Source organism: Haemaphysalis longicornis, unplaced genomic scaffold, assembly GCF_048455015.1.
Source record: "Haemaphysalis longicornis isolate Haplotype H1 unplaced genomic scaffold, Haemaphysalis longicornis Haplotype H1 scaffold_2, whole genome shotgun sequence".
In the NCBI taxonomy this organism is placed as follows: Eukaryota; Metazoa; Arthropoda; class Arachnida; order Ixodida; family Ixodidae; genus Haemaphysalis; species Haemaphysalis longicornis.
In genome coordinates, this window is record NW_027526295.1 from 200,952,849 (window position 1) to 200,980,294 (window position 27,446).

At 47.9% G+C, this 27,446-nt stretch overlaps 1 protein-coding gene and 1 non-coding gene across 2 annotated transcripts in view; one reads left to right on the forward strand and one right to left on the reverse strand.

The window, feature by feature from the left end:
* The first annotated feature begins 7,126 nt into the window (after positions 1-7,126).
* Positions 7,127-7,267, forward strand: LOC144171249 (U4 spliceosomal RNA). The gene has a single exon (XR_013322918.1). It is a non-coding gene; the product is annotated as a U4 spliceosomal RNA (small nuclear RNA).
* Positions 7,268-14,620: 7,353 nt separating this feature from the next.
* Positions 14,621-27,446, reverse strand: part of LOC144167599 (uncharacterized) — a 29,426-nt gene continuing 16,600 nt past the window's right edge. The window contains exon 3 of the mRNA XM_077696809.1: positions 14,621-16,606. Within this exon, the coding sequence (XP_077552935.1) occupies positions 14,933-16,606 (1,674 nt within the window). The 3' untranslated portion in view covers positions 14,621-14,932. The remainder of the gene's footprint in view (positions 16,607-27,446) is intronic.

A 27,446-nucleotide genomic window follows, 5' to 3' on the forward strand; every position in this document is an offset into this window, starting at 1 on the left:
TAACTTTTCTGTTATGTGTGGGGGCCCTGGTTGTGTGGAGGCGTCGTGGTGTCGCGGCACTCCGGTCCCGGCCTCACAAGGCTATGTTCCCCATGTTGCTGCGCATGCGCACGCGTCTGTTCGAACACCTGGAAGCGGAGCTCGCCACGCTGGGGGAAGAGGCGTTCCTCCTGCGTTGGTCGTGCCGCTTCATCAAGGTCAACAACGCACGTTTGGAAATAAGAATAGTTGAATATTAGCCCAGTAACTATACTAAAACAAGTTAGAATATTAGCCTTGTAATCAGACTAAATACGATACATAGTTATCTGCAGTGTTCACTTTACCATGTGTGTATCCGTAACTATGTAAGACTGTAGCACTTCTACCCACATTCATTGTGTTTCGACCCTGAAACTACTGTTCGCGTTTGCCAACAACTCGACTTTCTACTCTGTTTATGTTGTACCCTGCGTGGTACAAAATGTTGCAACTTGTGTGTAGGCCAGTGGCAGCCACTTCTGAATTGTTGTTTGTCTGTGTTTCCCTTTTGTAATGTATATTTGTTACCCGATGAGTAGTTCCATCGAGGCATGTTATGTATCTGCTTCGATGGACAAAATAAACCTCTTTAAAACTCAACACTTTGGCCTTCCCTGTTCGCGTGACATATGGTGCCAGCCCAACAGTCACCCTGGGATGCGGGCTGTATGGACCTCTCTCGGTGGTTGTACCGTCAATACGAGGTCTTAGCTCCATCGAGTTCGCCTGGGGTGTGGTCCTCGCACCGGCTGTAAATAGGACCTGCCACTTCCTCCACTGGACCCCCCATCCCCCTATAAAAGCTCTCCCTCTTATTATCATGCCGCACTTTCGTCAATTTGCCCTTTGTTGAAGCCCCACTCCTGAAGCTGCATGCCCTGGCCCTCAGCAAGTGCGTCTCTAGCACCTCGCATCTTGCGGTACCCGCCCCGGCCGTCTGCCAGATTTCATCTCGTGGAAACGGGGTCCACACCATGGCCCCAGCTCCGATTTCTTCAGGAATATGGGAATTTCTTCAGGAATTTCTTCACGCGCTTTTGGAGCAGCCGGCCGGTCTGCCTACAGGTCCGCCTACAGATGTGTTAGGCGCTTGACACTGCGGCGGATTCGATTGCCACTCTCGTAAGCGGTGCCGATAACGATTTTAATTGCAACTGTTTGGCATATCTATAACGTTTTTAATTGCCTTGTTTGGCACCTGAGTCCCATTTCGTGCAGCGGTAACAAGCTATCGCTTGATACCAGCGCCTGCCTGCGCCAATTCGCGGCCGGTGCCACCGCCTGCGCAGTGACCGTGCGACTCGCTCAGTGCGCTTTTCGTTTCCCCGGCGCGTTTTCGCGTCCAGTGTAATAAAAAACAATAAAAACATAGTGCCTGGAATCGCTGTAGAACTTAGGTCGCGGGCCCGACGAGCCAACGAAATCCTGGCGCCTCCGCCGCCAACGATCGGATCGCTCGCAGCTCGAGAGCAGAAGTTCCGACCTCCGATCGGAGTGGCGAGCTGGAGAGAAACGCCGGCAGGGTGGAAGTACGTGACGTGTTTGGATGTTGTTTATTCACTCCACATCCAGGGAATGTCGATTGCATGAGGTCCTCCTCTGGCCGCTCGATTGTGTTTCGTCATTTTAATACCGATTTTAAATATATTCTAGGCTGTATTTGCCGCTGATAATTTGCAGATGATGTATGTGTGTTCACACCAATCTATCTCCGAAGTTATCTCGCCTTCAAAATCTTCTGTCAGTACTCCTTTAACCCCTTTATCCAGTTCAGCCTGTGCTGCTAAACGTGCATTCCTGAACGCTGTCAACATCAGCACAACAGAAAGTTTGCGCCGCCGATGCAAAACCTAGAAGCTGCTGCCGAGAGTCGTCTCTCACAAATTCTTTGCCTCAAGATACCGCAAGAATACGCCAGTTAAAAGCTTCGCTAAATTTTCGCATTAGGGGTATGGTAATCGTCGGTAATTTTTTTCATGTCACTGTATTGTTTGTGCTACTACCAGAAAATACTGACTATTGCTACATTGAGCTGGGACGCGTAGTTTTGGGAGCTTTTAACCCCGCAACGAACTTCTGCCGCTGACTCTTGCCTCTATAAAACTAAGCAACTCGACTGGTGCGTTCAAGCCGAAGGCGCCTTGCGTACTTGAGTGAAAGAGAAAGCGACGTTCTGCTTCCCTAGTGGTACAGAATCGGCACAGTTCGTACACGGCGGAAAACGTCAACTATACTCGGGGACAACTTAAAAAGACAACGGCAGTTGCCCCTGCGCCTCATCACCGCAGCCGGCTGTTATTCCGCGCGGTGCAACAAGTGCCTTACTGCGAGAATTTCGAACATGACACTGGTTGTTTCTATGACTTTTCGCACTTAACCTGCTTTTAAATTCCTCCAGCGAATGTAAAAAGACTAGGTGTGAAAAAGAAGGCGATGTTACGCATTAAGCGCAATCTCGTTTCAAAACGCGCGCCGGCGTTGACATCCAGGTCCGTCGCTTCGGCGGAGTGATACACCACATGAGCTGTTGCCGTCCTTAACTACCTTAACTTGTTTTCTAGTATAGTACCGGTTTTATGTGCGTTGAGTCCTCCCTTTAAAATCTATACAATTGTAGGATTTATTTAGAAATTTTTTTACATGAGCGGAGGCACTTGATTACACTAAGAAATTGCGGGCGTAATTAATCTCGAATGACTGATTTTAAATAGGGAACATTGTTTGGCTTGGGATAATGGCTTGGAATTTCTTAGAACTACTTCCAAGCAAGTGTGAACGTTTACAAGTACGAGTTACTTTGAATTGTTTATTTCCGGCAATCGCTAGCAAACGGACTCATACAGCTAATTTCAAGTTGCCCTGCTACCACTGTGAAACTTCACGCCGCCACAATGATTTTACTTGGGACAATGGGCAAGAAGTCTATGCGCTTCCTAAAGCTTCAGTATATAGCGCTTTCAATTGCCTTTACTATTATATTTCTGATGCATGAGCATATAACTCACGTGTTACTTGGCTCAATTGGAGAAAAAAACGCGTCCCCTGATCTACGCGTCCTCAAAGTGAAGCAAGGAACCTTTCGTCAAAACTCCCATTGGCTGCTAATGGACCTCCAAACAACAACAACAAAAGAAGGTCCTAGAGTAATAACATTGAAGCGAAGCTTTCTTAGTCTCACTTAGTCTCACTTAGTCTCACTTCGTCTCACAAAACGCGCTGCAGGAAAGCTAACATTACACAAATGCTGCGTTCCAATTCGCGGACAGCTTGGTAGACAGTCTACGAAGCAGTCTAACTAGACGCCTAAAGGAATAAAATTGGAACGGCGCCGCGGTCGCAAACGCAACACCAGCGCAGACGACAGCGTCGGACAGCGTCGTAGCAGACATGTTGAGTTGAGCAAGCCGCAAGTTTCGTAACTAATATTACCGTTATTATTACAAACATTAGGTAGTTTAAAAATTAGGCAAAGTCATCTTCATCACTAGTAACTTTTACTAAATATTTAAATGAAGGAACAAGTGCTTTTGTTTCAACTTAAAAACGCAAAAAGGTGGCGCTGGCGTCGTTTCTCAGTTTAGACAGGAAGGTAGCTTGCATCGTTGCTGACTTCGATGCTGTCTCCTCGAAGCAGTCTTCGTTGACTGCTTCGTTCGAATTGGAACGGGGCTTAACATGGCGTACTGTCCGCGAAGACGGCAACGAAGCTGTCTAAACGGTAAATTGGAACGCACCCAAAGAAAGGGCGCGTGATGACGATGGCGATGATGACACAAGAAAATAAAATCTACCATCCCTTCGAAAAGGAAATTGAGGGAAACGCGAAAGCTGCGGTTTTTTGCGCACTAAGTAAACGCATCTACGACCGATCTAAACGTACCGGTACGTGGTCTGTGAGATAAAGGTGTGCTATTGTACTCCTGCTTCATGATCGATGCATGTACTGTTTTATTCAGAATCTTTCCTTATTCGCGATTTTGTACTGACGTTTTAACACAATAGAGGCCCGGTTTCACGCACGTAGAGTCGCCTTTGCGGCTAATTGTCGGGTAGTTTGTCTCCGGATACTTCTGATAACACAAGAGTTTGAGCCGTCTTGTGTAATCATACTCACTCCATAGATGGGCATGCTTCACTGCAGAACAGGTAATGTGAGAAAGCAAGCTTACAAAGACGAAGCTTACACCGATGATGAGGATTCCTATTGGTTTCCCCTTTGAAGCGGGGTGATGACATGTCACCTTACCAAAAAGGACTAATATAACCATGTTTTACACTCTTGGTTTAATACTAGCGCTGCTTAGGGCAGGCACTAAAGCTTATTAGGCCCGAAATACTTTCTTTTCCCTGTTACAGGTGGTAACTGTCCTAGGCAATATTCCCCTCTCTGCTTTTCGTTCACCAGCATTCTAATCTTCTTTTCGTCCCCTCGACAGCCTTGAAGTTAACTTCCTCTCTGATACCCTTAAATCCTAGGGCTTCTGAAAGCCCAGTATTCCCTTCATGTAGATTTGGATGGATACCCTCACATTCTAACACTATGTGCCGCATAGTTTCTGTTTCTTTTCCGCAGACCACACATACCCCATCATTTTGTGAATACTTCCCCACAAAACTCTTAGTTCGCAGGCAACCTGCTCTAGCCTCAAAAAGCAAAGCACTGCCCTGGGAATTATCGTAGAAATTTTCCTTTCTGATGTTCATCTTCTCAGCCCTGTACATCTCTAACGACGTTTTAGTTTCCATTTTTTTCCCTCCATTTATTCGTTTCAATCTGCCTTGCCTCTTTTTTGGTTACCTTGGCTGTTTTGGATTCCCCACTGTTCTTTCCAATCGCTTAAAAGTCGGCACCAATCGCCTAAAAAAATTCCCCGCATTTCCCCGAGGGGAAGAATGTGAAAGTGCGAATGCACGAGTTGAATTTGCGCGGTTCGGTAATGTTCGCGAAAGAGAGATCACACACACACACACACACACACAACTACAAAGAAAGAAATATGCATTTATTCACAGACACCTATTTGTGTTGTCGTTGTACTTGATTGCTAGAGCGGATCTCAGCTTTGAAATTTCGTGTCAGTACTCCTTTAAGCGGGTGCATTAGCCCTTCTCACGCCCGATTCTTGGCCAATCCCCCACGTGGGTATGTGCCATGTCAGCGGCCAGGCAGCGCGCGCCCATCTCCCCCCGTTGCCAAGGAAGACGAGGAGATTCCTGGCCAATCCCCCACGTGGGTATGTGCCATGTCAGCGGCCAGGCTGCGCGCGCCCATCTCCACGTGCGCGGACATCGCCGGTGGACGCAGGTTCAGGGTCGCTTGAAAGTGCATTGCACTTAAAAGTCGGCTTTACCTATAGACACATATGCAATGCTAGGAAAACATTTTTTTTTATTTTTCTATGAGAGTTTTTTGGTCGGCCAACCAAAAGCCGACGTTTATACGATTGCGTCATAATTGCATTCGGGTTTCTCACAATATATATATATATTTTTTTTTCTTGGGGGGGGGGGGGTCGTTGCACAGGCGTTGGCTTTGGATTTTGGCTGAGTTGAAGTGGACCCAAGGTTTGCGCTTTGGCAGTTTGTAATTTGGGCGACGACGATGGCATAACGACGACGATAGAGGGGGGGGGGGGATCATTTTTCTCGTTGGGGATTCGTTTGCTGCCTTCTGAGTTTGGACTTTGACTAGCAGGCAGTTTTCATTTTGCTCGTTGACGCTTTGTCTCTCGTACTTCGTCATTTGATTTTCGCACTCAAGAAAGCTTCGAGCTTCAGCCATCGCTGTCGTTGTACGGAGGGTCTCCTGATTTTTAAAATATAACACTGCCTATGATGCACCTTTTAAGAGCGTCGTAAACCTTTTAACAGCAATGCATTCGACCAAAGTAGCGAAGCCGAGTTTGAAAAGGTCTGAGGTAGAGCTAAATCTTTGCAAAGATGAATTTTCCACAAACTATAATGCAGTGAAACCTGCTTACAATGGAAAAAATTGGCCGCGTATCTGCTCCTTTCGTTGCAAATGTCGTCAAAAGACGATAGTCTTTATCGACTTTTGCTAAGTAAATGCCTCCCTTCGCTTTCCCGCTCACCTCTCATGTTGTTCCTCTTGCGTCGCGCTCCTCCCAAGGTAAAGACGCCAAAGGTTTGCTTAAATCATTTTAAATTTCCCGCGTTCCACTGCTCCAAACCGGGCGTCTCGATGCCAACGCTGCCGTGCGGCGAAGACGGGCGTGAATCGAGGCGCCCTACTTCAACGTTTATAGAGCGGCGTTTCCCTAGTCGTGTGCGTACTTCACCTTTTTTTTTTCACTGGAATATACGCAGATACGGCCAGATTACTGCCATCAGCCATCCACCTCAGCGAGGTACAAGATACTAGATACATTTTTATTTCAACGTCAAATGATGTCAGGGCCCAGGGGTACAGTCAAAAGCCAACAACGGGCTTGGCTGGGGAGGATATGGGCATTCTACGTGTGACATCGAAAAGGTCGCAGCGCCGGTCTCTCCAATGGTGGCCCTCTCGGTCAATACCGCACAAAAAAAAAAAAAAAAAGCGTTCGTTTCTCTCAGAATTCGGTGTGGCGGTGTGGCCATGGTTTCCACAGCCCATCTTTATTCGGTGATGAGTCAGCTAGAACGCGTTCCTTTCTATGGGTAGTGATAAGCCCGCTTTTGTCAGACCTCGGCCTTTGTGGGCGTTTAGAACCGGGGGAGAGAAGGGTACAAGCTGGGGAATCCAAGAAGTTCTCCCAATGCCAGGCAGAGGGTGCCTCGATGTTCCTCCTCGCCCGAGGCGCGGGCGAAGAGGAACATTCAGGCACCCTACCAATCAGCACGAGCGCACGCCGCCGCAGAATGGCACGTGGCTTTCTGGGCGCAGAAAGTATGACATGCCTTAGACATATATGGCTGGATAAAACCAACTCAAGAGTAATTTAGAATAAGAAATATCTGCAAAATTTTATTACAAATCTCACGTGGCAAAGATAGTTTGTGTAGGCTCAGCAATAAAGTTTTCGTCGTTGTTTATGCGCCACAGTGCACCGGCGCACATAGCAAGGCTGCGGGCGAGGCCCACCGAACGCTTCCAATGTCGTTCAGCTTTGCGCAGAGGCAGTGTCGCATGCGATGACGTTTAGCGGAGCAGCGACTATTGCTAGTTGAAAACTTTTCCCAATACCCCGCCTGGACGACGTGCAACACCGTCGGCCGAGGCAATTTTTGGAAGGCCCTACGGGGCCTCATATCGAATTTCAAAGTCAGATTCGTGCAGCTTGAGCACACGGCATGTTTACATTCAATGGCTGTGAGAAGAAGCATGAGCAGGATGCATGCCGAACGTTATGAAAAAAATTCCCCCGCACCTCCCCGAGGGGGATTGTGACGATGCAGAAATGCGAACGTCGAACGCAACGTCCTCGGGTACCATGCGAGGAAGGCACCGCACAACCTTCGATACGTCGATGGGCGATGAGCCGCTCTTCGACCGGGTTCAGATCGGGAAGATGCGCCGGCCGAGGAGGATAACGGTAGCCAAAACTCACGCAGCCCTCCTCTTCGAAGCTTTGTCTTCTTCTCCTTCTTCTTCTTCAGCGGTTCCCCTACGGGAAGATGACGATGGTGGTTGAACGCGAAGCTATCTCGTGATGGATTGTTTGGTTGGCCAATCCCTAGGGGCATCATGCCACAATCATCATCAGACGCGCTGCGCACGCCGGCCAAGGGACGCACGACAACCCCCGACTATAATGCATTTCTGCATAAAAAAATGGCCGCGTATCTGCTCCTTTCGTTGCAAATGCCGTCAACAGACGATAGTCTTTATCCGCTTTTGCGAAGTAAATGCCTACCTTCGTTTTCCCTCTCACCTCTCATGTTGTTCCTCTTGCGTCGCGCTCCTCCCAATGTAAAGACGCCAAAGGTTCTTAAATCATTTTAAATTTCCCGCGTTCCACTGCTCCAAACCGGGTGTCTCGATGCGAACGCTGCCGTACGGCGAAGACGCGCGTTAATCGAGGCGCCCTACTTCAACGTTTATAGAACCGCGTTACCCTACTCCACGTGCGTTGCAAGCAGAACGTGGAACCTATCTAGTAGAACCATGCGTAACTGTTGCCGGTTGATTTCTTAAAATGGCGCCAGAAGCTATAGTGGCGCGGGCGACAGCAGGCGACGGCGGAGTGAATTCTTTTTCTGCAGTTGATGAAGTATTTAATTTCACAAAAGTCAAGCATGTTTGATTTTTTTGTAAAGGAACACTGCAAATATCACTTCTGTATTCATTTGTTGTCTCATATTTGCGTAATGTCTTGTTCTTCTTCAACAATGTTGACATGAACATTACACCGGACATAGACGGGTAGATTTAGCTGTGACTATACAAGACTATTGCGCAGGCATTGATTTGCTTTGGCCGGGTGGCTGAATCGAGTCACAGACAGACAGACGGACAGACATACAGACATACAAACAGACCAAAATTTCTGGGTTTAAGTAGCCCAAGAAAGGCTATCGTCTTTAAAAGTGATTTCTTGCGTGTATCAAACTCAGACTCGGCGACTTTACTCAGCGAGAGGTGATTCCCACGCATTATTACGTCATTGAAGAAAGATTCAGGGCCCCCGCAGTAACTTTTTATTCATGAGCGGCAATCAAGCCACGTGTTTCAAGATTTTCCCACAGATCACCCATAGTGTACCCACATTCGCTGAAAGTTTTAACTTTGTGTCGCATTTAGTTCCTTCGGAGCGGTGGGCAAACTTCATATGCGACTCGCATAAGTCCGCAATTGGAAAGAAAACGCGCATTTAGTGCGGACCTCTGGAAGGGTGTTCACGCCTTGAAATCCGCATAAGCCCTTGCGAGGGGCCCCTGACCCTTGTTTATTTGCCCCCCCCCCCCTCCCCCCCCCCCCCCTCAGATTATCGAACTGAGCGTCTACCGCGGCTAGCTGCAGAAGTCACCACGTGCATTCGTGTGTCTTGGTGTATAAGAGGTACACGCAACTCCCCGCCTGCGGCGCTCGGCCCTTGTGCGGGACGACAACGCTTGGGAAGTTGACCTGGCATGTACAAGAAATCGCCCCTGTGGAATAAGACGGCTGGAAAAGGCAACTTTTTTAAAGCCAAGGAAGTGTGGTGTCCAAATTTTGACTTGGGCGGGTCTGTGCGATGACGAGAAGTGTTCCCTGTTGACAGTGGCTGCGTAAGCAACCATAAGCCTTTATTACACAGAACGGTGGTCCTTATACCCAGAGACTGCAACCCCTTCGTCAGAAAGTATTAACTAGCATGATCGAAAAGCCCCTGCACATCGCAAAAAGCACAGCATGCGGCACTTTTTGCGGAAAGGCTCACAAACACGGACGATAAAAACTGGGCAAGAATGGCGCTCGCTCAGGTGTCTGGCAGTCAAGTACCCAACAATTCGAAGTGCGATAAGGCTCTTCAAAGTTTTCAGCATCAACCGGGAGAAACACTGTTGTTTAGGCGCGCGGAAAGTGTGCTAAGGAAAGGTGAGGTCCGTAAAGCCGGCATACAAGAAAATTAATTGTTAAGACACTTAGGGCAGTTCCGTGCTTCGCAAGTTACGATCCTGCTCAGAACTAAAGCTATTATCTATATCAGCAATTGGTCGATTCTATAGACTTCTATTGAACGAGTGTTAGGTGCTGGTGGGACACCCGGCCGGAGGAGGGCTATCTGAGTCGAGGATGCCATGACTTCGGCTGGCTGCCGGGGTGCTTTTCACCAGGTCTTGCTGGGTTACAGGGTCCGTGCTAACCAGGTGAGCCATCCACTGCTCGGAGGAGGAATGAGCAGGGCTCGGGCTCCTGCAAAGGTCCGCAAACAGTTTAACACGTTGTAACGTAATGCCGACGTTCAGCCTAAAATGGACGAAACCGGGACGTTCAGGAAGGCCTGGGTGGCTGGCCTGGCAGTAATGCAGGCCAGCGAGAGGGAATGAGTGAACCGACTGTCAGAAGTTTGGTGCAGAATTGAGCTTAGACAAAAATATAAAAAGCAGTAGAGAATGGCTCAGGCGAATAATGTGGCATGTGGCACCACCTAGACGCAAATTTAGTTATTCTTCTTGGGCTATAATACATTTCGCGCAGCAGCAGTTGTAAAGTCGGAGCAAACATTTTTAAGAACCAAAGTAAGAATAGCTGACTGAAGGTAACAACAGTTTAAAGTAAGAATAGCTGACTGAAGGTAACAACAGTTTCCACGGGCAAAGTAATCTGTGGCCTAGGTTTCGCGATCCTAGCATCATGATTTGGTTTCCTGTCTCCTTCATCCGCCCGAAAAAGATGAATAATTTCTTGTGTGGTTCAATAGACGCCTTACAAAAATCTTTTACCCACTTAGAACCGTTAAATGTCATGTTCTGTACCTTTTCGAGGAGTGTCCTCCAAAGATTTTGTACCCACCTTTTTCCGTGGAAACACTTACAACTTGAGCATGGAGTGTGACAAGCGAGAAGAGGTAGTGGCATTAACCACAAGAACCGCGCGCCGTTACCTCGCGCACTAGCAGATTAATCACTGTACTATGGGTAAGCTACCTCCTAAAATCGCCATTCATGAAAGATACAGTCATGATTTCATGACATAAGCATGCTGCCTTTTGTGTTCATCTGCAAGGCTGCCTTCTTCTCTCATCTCTGTTGCTCTTGGAGCCTTACCTTCAAGCACGGCTCCCCATTGTTTTGCTTGGCTCAGATTTAGCGCTGGTACGGTGGGTCCGACGCGAGCTGGGAGCGGGGCTCGCGAATCACGTCGAACGCCTTGGTGCGCTGATCGTTCGAACGTATTGTCGGACAGCGGCGACACTTGGTTGTCTATCGCACACTTGGCATGGTGTTCCAAAGACTTGTTCGAGAAACTCGCGCTTGCAACGACTTATGACTCCTGCGGAGGTCTCCTTCGGCTCCCTTTTCGTAGACGATGACGATGCTGTATTCGAGCTGGGGCTGGGCGTTCGCCGTTGCGTCTCTTATGGCGGAGCTGGCGAAGCTAATTATCCCGCTTGCGAACCTCAGGATTCTCTCGACGTCGCTTGGCCTCTATCACTTCGGCGATGCGAAACTGCGGTGAGACGAAACTGACGTTGCTTAAAGGCAGCCTCCTGCTCCTCTATTAGGGAACACTAACTCCAAAGATCAAATCATCCTAGCAGTTGACCTGAAAGGAGCCTTCGACAACGTGTCACACGAGGCGATACTTAAGGCGGCAGAGAAAACAGAATGCGGCAAGAAAATTTACGACTACATTGCCAACTTCCTTTCTAACAGGACAGCCACCATAGGAATTGGGAATATTAGATCCGGACTCTTCGAGATGCCTAACAGAGGTACCCCACAGGGCTCTGTTATTTCCCCACTACTCTTCAACCTGACCATGCTAGCAATAGGAAGAACGCTGGAAGAGAACACGAAGATTGGCAAGTCCGTCTACGCAGATGATATAACCATCTGGACCAAAGAAGGCACCCTAACCGAAAAGCTAAATACTCTACAAGAAGCCATAGACAGCATAAAGGGTCTAATACAAGACAACGGCTTAAAGTGCGCTCCAGAAAAGTCAGAATTAGTTAGAATCAGCCCATCAAAGGAACCCATTCCCACAAGAAGCATCCAAATAGATAGCAAGGATGTCCAATTCAAACCAACGGTCAGAATACTGGGCATGTACGTGCAAGAAGACAGGAAAGCAACCTCCACGCTGAGCAATCTAAGAAAAACAACACAACAACTAGCGAGGGTCATCAGACGCATCACACGGACCAGAAAAGGCATGAGAGAAGAGGAAACAATCAAACTCATCCAATCACTCATAATGAGCAGGATCGCGTACAGTCTACCGTTTCACCACCTGGACCAAAGACAACAAGAAGGAGTAAACGCTATCATAAGAACAGCTTACAAGATCGCCCTCGGCTTACCCATCTACACCTCCAACGAGAAGTTCTATAACCTGGGAATCTGCAATACCTTCCAAGAAGTCCAAGAAGCCACCCTCGAAGCACAAAAAGAGAGGCTATTGAAAACAAGAACCGGCAGGGAAATCTTAAGAAGAACGGGCCACACCATTCACACCGAGTTCGTACGAAGAACAACAGAGCTGCAACCAGAACAACGCAAAGCTCTCAAAATTTCACCCATTCTAAAGAAAATGAGCCCCCTCTACAACAAAGGTAGAAGACAAGCAAGAATTAACTATATAAGAAGCACATACGGGAAAAATCCAGATGCAGTATACACGGATGCCGCCACCAACTACCACGGAATATCATCAGCCGTAGTTGTGGATGCACGGGGCAAACTCCTGGACTTTCTCATGAGCAGAAAACAAACATCTCAAGAAGCTGAAACCACAGCCATACTACTCGCTGTAAGATGGGGAGAATACAACAACAAAAACCTCATCATCATCACGGACTCTACAAGAGCCATTAGAAATCTAATATGCGGCCTTATTCCCACAGAAACCAGGGATATTCTACCAGCCGAACCAAAAGGCCAACATAGAATATTATGGAGCCCAGCACACGAAGGCCTTGAAGGAAATGAGAGAGCCGACTCCCTAGCGAGGCAAATCAACAGCCGCAGGGAAACGGACCACTCTTACACCCTTCCTCCCTTCATGTCGCTTAATGAAAGGCTTTACACTCAAAGGCAAGCGAGAAAGACCATGCCCGCACCGCATCACATGTTACATGCCGAAGACGCACGAAACATAAGAAAACTTCAAACCAACGTTTTCCCACACAAATCCAGACTGTCTCTCATGTTTCCAGAGAGATATAACGAAGAATGCCACAAATGCAAATTACGAGCAGACTTATTCCACATAGTCTGAAACTGCCCTATAATTTGGCAACAGAACACCTACCAAACCTCCAGAGAGTCCTGGGATTTAGCACTGTCCAGCTCGGACCTTTCGACACAGCGTGAGCTGCTAGAGAGAGCCAAGCTGGGAGCCTTTGCTACTGGAGTCCTGGAAATAGGACTTCACCCATAACTCTTTCCACATTCCCGTCTTCCTATTTTCAAATAAAGTTTACTCTCTCTCTCTCTCTCTCTCTGAACGAACCGCATGTGGTCTACCCATTACGGTAGCCAATACCACACTGCCGGTATGTGCTACTCTGGAGGTACGCACCACTTTGGTTGGCATTGGCCAACCAAAGAATCCGTCACGAGAAAGCTTCGCATTCAACCATCGTCGGGATTAAACTCAACGATGAAACACTCCCTACAACTCCTCCTCACTTTATATCTGTGAATAAAATATATATATCTCTCTCTCGCTCTTTAAACAGAGGGGTAGGTGATTTTACTGCGAAGCAGTATACCTTTACCATCCAAGTGAATTTTCGTGGCAATGTCAACAGAAAACTATCATCAGTAAGAACAGAGGCACACACCCACCGAGGGGGACTGGCCATACCGGTAAAGATTACGGTTGCGTAAGCTACTCCGAGTGAAAAAGCACCCAACAGCATAGAAATCGCGTAGTGACGTCACCACGCTTTCATATATCAAAAGGGGGACCGGTATAGCATACCACTACCACCCAGGCAAATTTTCGAGGCGATGTCAGCAGAAAACTATCATCATTAAGAAGGCGTCCGCATACTGACAGCAGGCACATCCCAGGGGGACTGGCCATACCGGTAAAAATTTCGATAGCGTAAGCTATTCCGAGTGCGGAACTACCCAACAGCATAGAGAACACGTAGTGACGTCACCAGAGTTTCATACACAAAAAGACGGTACAGCACAGTCTTCAGTTCATTCCAGGCTACCTTGGGTAGACCACAGAAAGAAACGATGCCTGAAGAACAGCCAGAAGAACATAAACCAGTCGTGAATGTCGTTGTGGTTTAGTACAATTCACTTGTCTCTGGTTTCACTCTTTGTAGAGCCACGTGTGAGAATTCGATGTCGCATGGGTAATCGTCGTGGGTGTCGTTTACAGCTTCGCATCCCAACCAACTTCACAGCGTGGATTGGAGCCACATTTCTTTTTTTTTTTTTAACTTAACCCAGGATCACTCATTTTCGCCGTAATAGAAAGTTGGCTTTCCTGCAGGGCGTATTGGCGTACAACTGCATCAGTGGGAACGATAAGGCTTCGTTTTAATAACTCAAAGAGCAGCCTGCTATTTGCTGTGTGGTACATCTATTCAGATAAATCCAGTTCCGCTATAGCTCGGTAAAAGCCGAAGTCAAGGGCCATTTAGAAAAGCGTTTTACGCAGCCCCGATCACGTAAATGTGAATTGCCTGGGTGGAATGCTTGGAATGTACAGGTGCCGTCATAAGTAATTGAAAGAAGGATTTGTGAACATACAATTTTTGACTTTACGGCCTTAAGACAGCCATTACCTGTTTAAGGAAGCTTTTTATATTATGGAGGATTTCTTTAAACGCACACTATTGCAGCCACGCAGTTTTCGGAAGAAGATATTCCTGTAAATTTACGAGACCGTGTTCCAATTAGTTTTGACATACAGTGAGGTGTTAAACGCTAATAATACTTCGCAGTATGACCAGAAATATATCGTTTATCGCTGAGACAAGCGCGTACTTGAAGACCCGCACAGCTGTAGAGTAGTTTCTCCCTGCCAAGGTAACATTTTTCGCAAAACAAAAGACGAAACTGTATGGAACGGATTGCCCGGGATATCTTGATTATCCGACACAACCAGGTTTTTAAAAATATCTGTAATTCATCAATAGACATTCTCGTTGGTAAATATGAAACTCGCTATATATCAAGATAAACATTTCAAGATAAAGTTCACTAACCTAAGAATGCTGTCCTCGCTGAAAAAAACGGCATAAATGTAAATAAAAAAGTTGGCACCATCTGCCGGAGCAAAAAATGAGCAGTGAAGTCACTCCATCAAGCAGTAATTTCCGGAGCGCACGTTCGACTTCTTGTGGCACTCAAACGCCTTGGAGAACTCCTCCATGTTGAGAAGAGGCAAAAAGCAGTGCAGCCTGGAGGAGTTCTGTTCCCCGCGCACTACGTCCGCGCTGCACGAGAGGAGGCAGAACCTCCTGAAGAAGGTCCTCTGCGCCGACTTCCAGTAGCTGTCCCAGTTGGCGGCACGGCGGTGTCCGACGTAGGCGGCGCTCAGCACTTTGAACGCGGTGCGCGCACCTTGGATCCAGTAGTAGAAGTCGGGCGTCCGGTTCTCCTGGACGTGACCCATGGTTTCGTTGAGAACGGAGCGAGCCAGGACGTCCATACACTGTTTGTACTTGTGCAGTGCCGCCCGCTCTCGCTCCGTCCACACGCCCTCCCCGTTCTTCGGTACTGTGGCAGCTCGAGCCAGCTCTTTCGCTACGAGCGCCCCGAGGGTTCCCAAGGAATACTCTAGCGGTACGTCATCGGAATAAAGCACTGGCTGACGCCGCAAGGCAGCTGGAACGCGTACAGTCTTTGTAAGGTCGTCGTAGACGATGTCAGTCTCGTAAAGGAACGAGTCACCGTCCTCCTGGTCTCCGACCAAGAGCGGATCTGCAAGAACGCTTGCCTGGTACCGGGCTTTGAGGTCCAAGAAGAGCACGGGGAACACGCTTGTGGACTTATTCCACGGTACGTCACCGTAGTATCCTTTATGTTGTTCGGCCTTTACATAGTGGTCAAAGTTGTAACGGTGAAGGAGAACATCGTCGACGATCTTCTTTGCCCGCCGCATCATGGCGTTCCCCATCCAGGCGAAGTCCGTCTCAGGGGACATGGAGCCGCGGACCTTTCTGAAGATCGGCCTCACGGCTCCGTCGGACACCTGCCCGCTCAGGAGGTTTCCCACTATGCCACTAGTCGCACCAATCATCACACTTCGAGTAGCTTGGACACAGGTCTTGATCACGCCCGTGTTTCCGCGGGTGTTGAAACGCCGGAGGTAGTCAAAGCGGAGCGCCTCGAGAATGACCTGGATGTAGATGTACGCAACGCCGTAGTCTGTGAGGCTCTCGAAAAAGTGCAGGATTTCCCGTAAGGAATCGAGGTTGTCGATCAATATTGTAGACCGGTCGGTCAACTGATAAGACCGAGGTATGAGTGAGTTGAACTCGGAAATCCATGAGTCGCGCTTCATGGACTCGCTGAGCGAGTCCAAGATCGAGGCGTTGTACGTGCCTTCGGCGCTTTTGCGTGACAGCTGCCGCTCCATGAAATCTTCCTTCTCCAAAATGTCAGGCACGCTCAAGTTCCGGCCACTTACGGTGGCGATGCTACCCTTTAGGACCTGCAAGTAGTTGGCTAGGGCTGCCGGTGACTCAGAGCTGCACTTCTGAGCGAGCGACGGGCCGCGGTAGATCCGAAGATGGACCTCCCTCGCTGACCGAACGAGCTGGATGTCCAAGATGGTGCGGATTCCGTCACCCAGCGAAAGATTGACAAGTCGCTGCAGAATGGCCGAAAAATTCTGCGGCAGCCCAAGCACTTGCTCGTACCTCGGCAGCGCCCTAAGCAGGTTGTCCACTGGTGTGACGTTAGCGAAGAAGAACGCCTGGCAGAACTGGTAGAACCGGGCCACCTGGTCGATCTTTGGCGTAACCTGAACGCATGGGGGGCGAGAGGAAAAAGCTGTTCAGCTGCATGCTTAAAAAGAAGCCATGAAGACAAAATACAAGGTTATTTTGTTCAAAAGATTTCATGTTTTATAGTGCCCCCAGTGCTTCTCAGGATAGAAACGATGCTTTATTCACTGAGAAACTAATCAATTTGGGTTACAATTTTGATTTTCCCGCTAAGTCGTGTGTTTTCGTGGTCCGCAATGACGTCAAGGGAACCGACCGCTGTGCAGCCGATTCCGAAGCCTTGCTTACCGTTACCACCATTCCGTGGCAAGCCGTTTTCTGCCTTTGGTTTGTTTTTGACCGTATTTTAACCTGGCTTGTTTTTGTTCAGGGAAAAAATAATCGTTTGGTGAAACAGTGCTCGCTCGACAAATATGGTCACGCAAGACACCGTGCTTGCGTCAATCGGCCAGTGTCATCTGAGACAACCCCAAAGCCCCGCAGTGCTGCGCAACTAAAGCATAGTGCGCGCAGTACCAACAGCAGTACGCATCAGTACTTCTATGTTTGCGCGTGCTTTCGTAACTTCCACTGTTTGTCCCAACGGTTCTTACTGATATAAAAATAATGTGTCCTAACTTTAAGCGCAAATAGCTCGTTCGGTAAGCTGATCAGCTTTGCCTAATTTACGTTTGCTTTTGCCGGCCATCGCCAATCGCAGAACTGGCTGGTATGACATCATAGGTTCTGTTGCGGGAAATGAGATAGTGGGTCGCATGGCCACTCCCTTTTTTCCTAATCATGTAGCTTATTTGAGCGAAGTTGGCGTTAAAAATGGTGGCGGTATGATTCTAACGAGGCAATCTTTCGAATGAACCAAACTTGTGTTTTGCCTTGGCAGTATGATTCTAACGAGGCAATCTTTCGAATGAACCAAACTTGTGCTTTGCCTTCACGGCTCCTTTAAATGATGACCTCGCTTGCTCGCTAGCACCTAAAAGCAACTTCACAGGCGCACACAGGATGCTACGATTGTTGATGTGAGCTGTAGTTTTTTCGCGGCTTTCGGCATTGTTGTCCCGATAAGGTTCCAAAGAGCCCCCGCACCGCTGCAGCAAAGTAGTGGGAGTGTTTTGGGGCTAAATTAAATTGTTTCAGCTTTCCACAGATGACTTTGAGTACAGGGTACAAAATGCGAACCAAATTTACCCAAAACGCAAATACCTAACTTGTAACAGATGCCACGTTCTTCTTCTAGTGACAAAAGCTGCTTCTTTAATGGAAATCTGAAAGATAAAGCGATAATTTGTTCTTTTTTCCACACATTTTACGAGCTATGCTTTTCAAGCTTCAGTGCTAGCTTCCGTGCGTTGTTTTGTGCTACAGTTAAACTTGGACGTAGCGAACCTCTTATTAATGAACTCCTGGATTTAACGAACTTTTTTCAATTCCCCATTGCCACCGCCATTAAAGCCCGTGTGTTCGCGACCTCCATCTAACGAAGGCGTCGCGGCGGTTAGCCTTGATGTAACGAACTAGCGTAAGCTTATCAGTCACTGTTTTTGAACTTTTACTGAAAAATTGGCCGGAAAAATGCACTATTTTACCAAATGCTAGCCCGAAGGCAGCAGTTAGGGAAATGTCTAGAACCGCTAAAAACAAAATTCGTCGTGGTGATGACGATGATGATGCTGAATGGAGCGGCTAGCGTCATTTCATGGCTAACGTAACACTTACTTTAGGTTTTGCTTGTGTAGCGTGGCGCCAGTTGGCAAGAGTAATGATACTTCACTTAACTACACTTCGCCGCGAACTGTATACCGTGCCTACTGCTATGTGTAATGTCGGCTTGTCGGTGAGTTCTGCTGCAAGAAAATGAAAACTTTTCTGTTCTCAAGACAAGCTCGCAATTTTAGATGCCGTCTCTACGCCGTACATTATCCCAGCTAGCATCCTCTCATCAATTTTGAGTGTGAAAAAGAGCACCAAGTTCACAAAAAGGCGCCCTTTCAGCGAAAAAACCAAAAAGTGTCAGAAGGCAAAAGTGGTAATTACTGTACGTTTGTGGATACAGGGGTAAGTGACCTTGCTTCTTCGCGAAGTGCCTTGTAACGCCTAAGTTCGTAAGCACCACGCGGACGTCACACAGTTTTCTACTGTGAAATAAATAATTCTAAGGTAACTTCACCTTCACCGATATCTAGCGTTTTGGTTTTGTTTCTGCTTCATTCAACTTGAAACCTGCGTGTATCGAAAACCTGCATGCAACGAAAAATTGCGAACTTTTGTCAACTTCGTTATATCCAGGTTTGACTGTGTTTGCTTAAATTTGATCCTAGGGAAACGCTTGGTCGCTGAAAACAGCTGTCCCTGTGACTCTAGACCCATCACCAACCCCTCCATTTAACAATGGATGACGCGGTTGACCAGCAAGCACAGTATCCAATCCAGCTAGACCTGGTGAAGAGGGCCCGAGCAGCCATCCAGATCCAGGGGTCCCGGGCTAAGTATTCCCTTCACCGGACGGCTGCCCTACAATGCCTCAACAACACCTATTGTTCAACAAAAATTTTATTCACTGCTTTATTGTCGCTATAAAGTAACATAAAAAAAAACAAATGCTAGGCTCGTATTTGAAATATGAACGTTTTATGGAACAAAGTTACCCTGGACACGCCGTAATTCAGGGTTGCGAATTCATTCTGACCCACCACACACGGGCGTTTTCGTTTTTCTCCTCCATCAGAAAAACAGCCTTCGCGACGAGAAGCGAACCCACGTCTTCAGCCTCAGCAGCACACAGGCGGCTCGTAATCAACGATAGCAATGCAGAACAACTGTGGTTGTTGCCCAGAGGGATTGCAACTTTAACGTAACGTGACCAAAAAAATTACTCATTTTTGGCCGGTAAAACAAAGCGCATAACCGCTCCCCCCAACTTTCTGTTAGTGGGTACCAGAGGAACTTAACTACCGACATGGCAAAAAAAATATGTTGAGAATTGCAGCAACGTGCTTTGGTAATTAGAGCACTGCAGCAGCTGCCGCGCCGCGCTTGATTAGCCGATCGAACTTCCTTGATACTTTAGGCAGACATGTTGCGCTGCCCATTGCGTCACAGTGTGTGAGTGGCCGAACGAGAGCTTGCTTGTGGGCTAGTTGGCACATTATTAAAGGGGCACTGACACAAAAATTTTGCATCTTGTTTTTTTTGTTGCGATAAGTAGCTAGTGACCTACTTATAACCTGTCGAAACCTCATTTGCTTCAGCGTGCGACGGTTGTTTAATTAGAGGCATTTTCAATGCGGCCAGTCGCAGTTTCGGTTTCAGCGAGTGCCGCGAAACGATGGATTTTGTGGATTTTGTGTGAACAAAGCTGACCACGTGACCGTGGGAGGGATATCACAGTTACAGAGCAGAGCCGCCGTAGCACTGTCGAATCCGCATCGACGGCAGTTTCTGCGAATGCCCCCCCGTACTGATCTCGTGAGGCGCCTAATTAAAAAGCGACCGTGGATGTGACGCAGGCGCTGAGAGTGCAAATGCTTCCGCGGCTAACGAACGACGCGCGACGCTCGAGACGGTGGGTGGCAAGACGCGCGCTGGGAGCAGCCGGCCGGTCTGCCTACAGGTCCGCCTACAGATGTGTTCGGCTTAGCACTGCGGCGGATATTCGAGTGCCGCTCTCGTAAGCGGTGCAGATGACAATTTTTAATACAACCCGCCATGGCATCATTAACTCCTTTCTCATGTAAGCCACCATGGTCGGGACTTGGGGACAATTTCGTGCAGCGGTAACAACGAGCTACCTGCGCCGGCGTGGGCCACTTCGCGGCCGTGGCCGCCGCCTGCACAGCGACCGTGCAGCTTGCTCAGTGGCCTTTTCGTGCCTCCGGCGCGTTTCCGCATTCAATGGTAATAAACAGTAATAGAAACAGAGTGCCTGGAATCGCTGTAGAACTTTGGTCGCGGCCAGCTGCCCGATGAGCTGACGAAATCACGGCGCCTCCGCCGCCAACGATCGGGTCGTTTGTTCTCGAGAGCAGAAGCTCCGCCCTCCGGCCCTCCGATTGGAGCGGCGAGCCGGCAGTGCGGAAGCGGCAAACACAAACTCGTGACGTGTTTGGATGTTGTTTATTTACACTTGCGCGTGGTCCTCTGCTCGCCGCTCGGTTGCGTTTCGCGCACTTCAAAATTGATTTTAAATATGTTCTAGGCTGTATTCACCTCTGATATTTTGCAGATGATGTATATGTGTTCCCACCAATCTATCTCCGAAGTTATCTCGCCTTCAAAATTTTGTGTCAGTGCCCCTTTAATAATAAAACATAGGCTAGCATGGACGGAGGACAGTGAGACACAATATGCACGCGTACGAAAACGCGTATGAACCATTGCGTTTACCGTTTCGTTTACCGATAGAGACAATTACGTCGCTCTGCAGTGCTTCGCTGAGCCTACTTTGAGCGTTGCGAATCCTAAAGAACCGCAAAGCCTCAGGCATGCCGGTAGCGACCACGCTGTTAAGGGGGAGGGGACGCGGTCGCGCGTCCACGCTCTTAAAGGAGCCATGAAGACAAAATACAAGTTGGGTTTATTAGAAAGACTGCTTAGTCCCGATAACAGTGATACCAATATTATCGCAATCTTCGAACAAATAACGAAGATATTAAATAAAACGTGTGAAGCAGTCGCGACCCCCTAGCCAATTTCCCGCAACTTTTCTATGACGTCATGGAACCTTGTTTGTGCGATTGGCGGCCGGCTAACTGACCTGTCGCGACGAGACATGACTGGACGTCTGTAATGGGGCCTCTAGTTCCATTTCACCGCATCACTTGAATGCTAACGTGTAGTTAACGCACTGAAAATTGTTTTATTGCTGGCCCGTATGACGTCATTCTTGCTCATGACACGTCACTGTGGCGCAAAATCTGAAAATTTTAAATACTTCTTGCTTTTTTTTTTCGTCAAAAAAAAAAAAAACATCTTTTGTGGCTGTAATGGAGCTGAGTGAGATACTGAATCCTAGTTCTTTCAAATAAACGAAGTTGTATTTTCTCTTCATGGCTCGTTTAAGGATGGCAGCCATCTGTGTTGTAGCGTGAGCTACACTGGCCGAGGTTGAGCAGTTTCGTGTGGCTCCTGAAGAGCCGTGCTGCGCATGCGCGAGGAGCAGTGACGTCTCACGGCGCACAGCTGGCGCGCCGGAGCCGCCACTAGAGTGTACTAGAAGTTTTAGAGTGGCCCGACCGGCCGCCCGGAGAGGTGCTCGTTTCGCGCAGAAAATAGCAGCGGCGCTGTAGTCAACGACAACTGAAAGCGAAAGCGGCGGCTGGCCGCGCGCACGCCCACGCGCGGGCCAGGAAACGCTGCTGCTTTACGCGCGGAGCGCTCGAAATTTGTTCTGCGGGTAGTCCAACTGTTTAAATATACTGTAGGTACAGTGGACTGTGGGTAACGAAATGAAAAATAAATGCTGCAGCTCATTTTGCTTTAGTTTTGCCTTTCCCGCTCGACAACAACAAGGAAAATTACGTATTTTCCTTTGCAGCATTTGTAGCGGATTGTAAATAAAGTAATTGCAGCGACATTTTCGCTTTTTCAATTTCCCATAACAAGGTATTTTGCGTGAAATTGCCTGGTATGATCCAGTTCATGATTGCTTTATGATTGTGTCCTTATTGTGCTGCTTGATGGACATAGTTGGTCGACGCTAGGACATGAAAAAATATATGAAGACTGGGATGATAGCTTCTCAGATGAATTTTTTATTTATTGTGTTGCAATTTACGCTCGGACTGCAGTTATGTGGGTTAATATCATAAGTTGCGTTTGTTTTTTTATTGCGTGAGTTGTTATTATAGCAGTATTTAAGCAGTGGCCCACTTGGGATAATTATGGGTCACCGTGGTGGCCGATCAGAAAATGACACGCGCAAGCGAGGTATCCTAGCTTCTCAGATGATTTTATTATTTATTGTCTTGCAATTTACGCTCGGACTGCAGTTATGTGGGTTAATATCATTAGTTGCGTTTGTTTTTTATTGCGTGAGTTGTTATTATAGCAGTATTTAAGCAGTGGCCCGCTTGGGGTAATTACGGGTCACCGTGGTGGCCGATCAGAAAATGACACGCGCAAGCGAGGTATCCTTTTAACTAAAAAAGGGGTTAGCCCAGCGGTTAGCTCAGTTGTCCCAATAACCGTCTTTCATAGAACTATTCCCGCGACGTTCTATTAATCGCACCACCTTTCACCTAATTAGGTCAAGAAAGGAGTTGAATCAAATTAACACAAGTTTAATTCACAAGTATGCTGATGGTACAATTACACGCACATAGAACAAATGCAAAACATAGATCAGAAAATATATTGACCGCGACAACAATGAACTCCCAGATGTCGCGTGACAACAGCGTTCTTGACAACAACAATGACAACAGCGTTCTTGAACCTCCATAGGTTCACGAACGCTAACATGGAGGTTCAAATAAACGGAACTGCAACAAAATACACATTTTGTTTTCATTTTCGATAGCCCATAAAATGAAATGTAACGTGGGAAATCATGCACAAAGTCTACACAGGTAAATGTTTAGGAATAACGCTAACATGAAGGTTAAATTGACATTTTTGGCCAACGCATTTTCATAACTCACCCTCGATCATTAGGGACGGCTAAGTTTAAGGTGTTGCTCCCACCTTCTAATGTAATTACGGAACTTGATTAAACCTTTTATATAGAAATGAATCCGTGCCACAATGTATACAGAACCCAACCAAATTTGCTGTCAAGGTCTCACGTGCTGGTCGCAACCAACGCCGTTAAGGTGTTTGCTGTGAATAAGGGCTGCGGCACATCCATAACGCTGTCATGGTGGAGCTCCTTGTTGCTGAAGCAACCGGTAAAAACGTCCTAGAGATCGCTAATAAACTTTCAAAAATGCACGGAAGGATTCAGAAGCCCCCCCCCCCCCCCCCCCCCCCCCCTCTAAAATACAAGAGGTAGTAAGCACAGCGGCATCTTCCCCTGGCATGCAGGATTGGTCATGCAGACTTTGCACTTCGTTTTCAGTACACACTTCCTTACCAAGTGCCTGCAATATGCGACATAGCAGGTTAATAAAATAATTAAGAAAGCCCACTAACGACAGTACAAGCATCAACGGCAGGGGAAGCCCAGAAGAAGGCTCTTGGTATTTTTGTTCCAAATGAGAACGTAAAAAAACGTAAAAACAAGACAGCCTGTATAGAATGTGCGCCCGCCGCTTTTGCTTCGCGCGCAGAGTCAAGAAGGGGAAGGGAAAAGCATTCCTGGTGCCTGTCCCTAAAATTAATCCCTCGTTAACTCGAACTCTGCTATCTCAAAATATCTTCTCGAAACTTTTTCTCACAGTGTGTTTACCTCCCATAGGCGCTAAGCATTAGCCCGCTTTATCTCGAAACGTTTTTTCGGAGGACCACGGATGTCTCGAAATACTGGCAGAGAGGACACAAGGCAAAGTCCGCTGCAGGCAGCTGATAAGGTCCCCGTTCGAATGATTACTCCCGCCGAGCGCGGTCGTGAAGTGCAAGTTTACGCGGACTACCCGTCCCCGTTGCTGGGGACGGGTAGTCCGCGTAAACTGTCTGGAGCGTACATCATTGCTGTGGACGACGCAGCTGATCATGCGGACGAGGAGGAGCCTCCAGAAGTACGTGCTCACAACGCCAGAAATAACATACATGCTGCGTCTGCTTTGTAACAAGGTAGAATGTAGCGGTGGCGACCACCAATTCACGCGATGCATTGAGAAGCTCGGGTACGCTTTTCTGGGGTGCAGATGCGAACGCGAAACAGCCGAGCACAACACAGTTCTTTCTTCTGCAATAATAAAGTTTCTTTTTCCTGCGAATTATTTTGCATTCATTACGAAATCTCCCCTGTGCAATAGTGCTTTTGTTAGCACCACTAGCTGTTATTTCAGGGACCGGGCTACAAATTTTCTGTATTTCACTTGACTCGAAATTCTGTGCTTATCTCAAAATTTTCAGATAATTTTACGACTTTGAGTTAACGAGAGGTTACTGTATATCAACAATTAACGTTTTCAGAAAACGCATAAAAAATGAGAAAGTATCGTTCAAGCGGAGTCATAACGTTTCTGCGTCTACTTTCTAAATCAGCTGACCGAAGGTGCAGGTTCGATTCCCGGCGGCGGCGGTGCCGCTTTTGTGATGGAGGATAAAAGCGAAAAACGCGCGTGTCTTCGAGATTTCGGCGCACGTTAAAGATCCCCAGGTGGTTAAAATTAATCCGAAGCCTCCCAGTACCGCTTGTCTCATCGCCTGTGTAACGCCGGCGCGTCAAACTTCATAATCCAAAATAAATCAGCTTCGCAAGCGCAAAACACCACCGCGAGCAACGCAAATTTTGCCGCGCGCAGGCTTGGAGCTAGTGCCGGGGAGCGCCGGCTGTTCAGTTGTCGACGACAGCAGCGCCGCCGCTACACCGGTTTTATTTTCTGCGCGAAAGTCGACCCGGCGGAGCAATGGGAGAGGCCGCCGCTTGGGCCACTCTAAAACTTCTAGTACACTCTACCGCCACCGCCGGGACTGGATTGGACTAATTGGATTGGATTGGATTAAACTGGATTGGATTGGAAATCGTTTTAGAAGCGGTAAGCATGATAATCAGCTAATCCTAGACAACCAGGAAAGCTAAGAATAACCAGCTGAACCATAGCTCACGCTACCTATATTTTGGCATAGCCGAGCTAAGCCACTGCTATTTTTTTCTGCAGCTGCCGCCGTAAATGATATTGTCACGATATGAGCCACTGACCACTTTTGTGGTGAGAACGGAAGATGACATGATGATACATGGTGAAGATATCCCCTCCGCCATGGATGGCGGAGAGATCTTACTTCTTCGGGGCAGGGGAACGGCATCGTAGTCTGGTCAGGCCGCCGCTGGTCACGTCGGCAGGTCTTGGCACCTGAAGAGGTCTCTTCCGGGCTCTTAGATCGCGCCCGGTGAGCCACGGACACAGCCGTCCACCAGCCCTGTGTCCCAGCCTATGACCAGCCGAGGTGTGTCCAGCCACGACCTGACCAGACGACGACGCCGTTCTCCTGACCCGTTCTTTAGCGCGTCTCCATGCATGGCTTTGGGCTGTGCTTCATTGAATTGGCGGGAATTGCTGCCCCGGTATTGGTATTCACCAAACTCTACATCGTCATCCGTAGGAACTGCTTTGGCCCCCAGGAAATGCCAGGGAGCGGGACAAAGTGCTCGAGGCCCTGGGAGCATACCTGGGGGCCTTGGGGCTCCACAATGCACTAAGCTACAACTCTACGTAACTGCCCGGGTCGCAGTGGAGTGTAGCTGTTAGGGTAGAATTCCTGTGTGTGTGTGTGTGTGGGGGGGTGTGTGTGTGTGGGTGTGTGTAAGTGTGCAGGTGTCCTACTCCTTCGTGTCCTGTATTTTGATATTTATTTATTTGTCTAGTGTTTCTTTTTTTGTGTGTTTTTTTTTCTCTTTCACCTAACGTTGTATATAGGTTATTCTTGCCCATGTTTTATATATTTATGTTAGCCCTCTACCCTATCCCCCTATGCCTATGTACTCTTTCCTCCCTATCCCACCTCCCCCACACCAGCAGGCGTTCCGGTGTCCGCCCCTAGGCGAGACAATTAACGCCTGTTGGTGGACCTTCCTTTCTTGTTTTTGTGCAATAAATACATACATACATACATCCGTTGCGGCAAGGACTTCTTCAGTGTGTAAGCTTCTTCTTTCGGCGGACTCGACCGGGACGGCCGCCCTCGACCAATGGGGTGGAGAGTATGTCGTCGGATGATGCCGAAGTGATCAGTGGCTCATGGCGCTTTGATACCCTTCTCCAACGAAGACAGTAAAGGGGGGGGGGGGGGGTACGTAGCCTTGCTCGAGGTCCTCATGGCCGACATCTTGTAAATACTTACCGCTACCCCTACAGAGCTTGCACAACATTTGCGGAGGCTCACTGTCTGCCGCTACGGCAGTTTTCGCCCGTTTTAACGCATATAAGGATTCTAGGACTATACCTCCCTCGGAAAATTATGCGTCCGTCCGTAACGTAATGCGTTGCGCTTACATCAACGAAACCCCCTAGGGCCTTCATAATATGCAACAATACTGCTCATATATCTCTAAAAATTCTCTGCGCAGCAATTTTTGCGACATTAAAGAAGTTTGGGTGTTTTACTCAAGCTCGATCGCTATGGACCTCGTGCACTGCAGTTTCAAATAAACATGTGGCGCCACCTGGTAGCAGCGTCGGAATTTCTTCCTAAGACCAAAATGAACACATACAGCAGTTCGCTACGGGGCTCAATTTAAACACACGGAAAATTAGTATACAACAAGTACCGCTTTTGTTACGTTCACAGTTGTTGTATTCATAGAAATATTCCGCTGACGAGTCGTGCGGGAATACAAGCTGGAATATTTTAGAAAGCGCCCCTTCTCCAATAACAGCGGACGACAGTACACGGATCAGCTGCCTGCTACGCCGACGTGCACAAAGCACATAGTACCCAAGCAGAAATAAAAAAGAACATATCCATAGGTGCATTTGCGTATCTGCACGCTACTTCGCGTAAGACCGCCGCAAAAAAATGCCGTTTATCCAACAAAACGGAACGAGTGTTTATTTTTGTACTTCCTCAAATAGCCTTTGATGTCAGTATAAATGTGCACGCATCAGAAAAGGCATGGAGCATCCCACGGATATGCATGCTTCCATTGTACGTAGTAAAACCAGCAAAATATAAAGAAAGCTTTAAAATAAAAACATTAGAAATGTAAATGCTTACGTTACACAGCGACACAATAAACAGATGGACGCACACCAG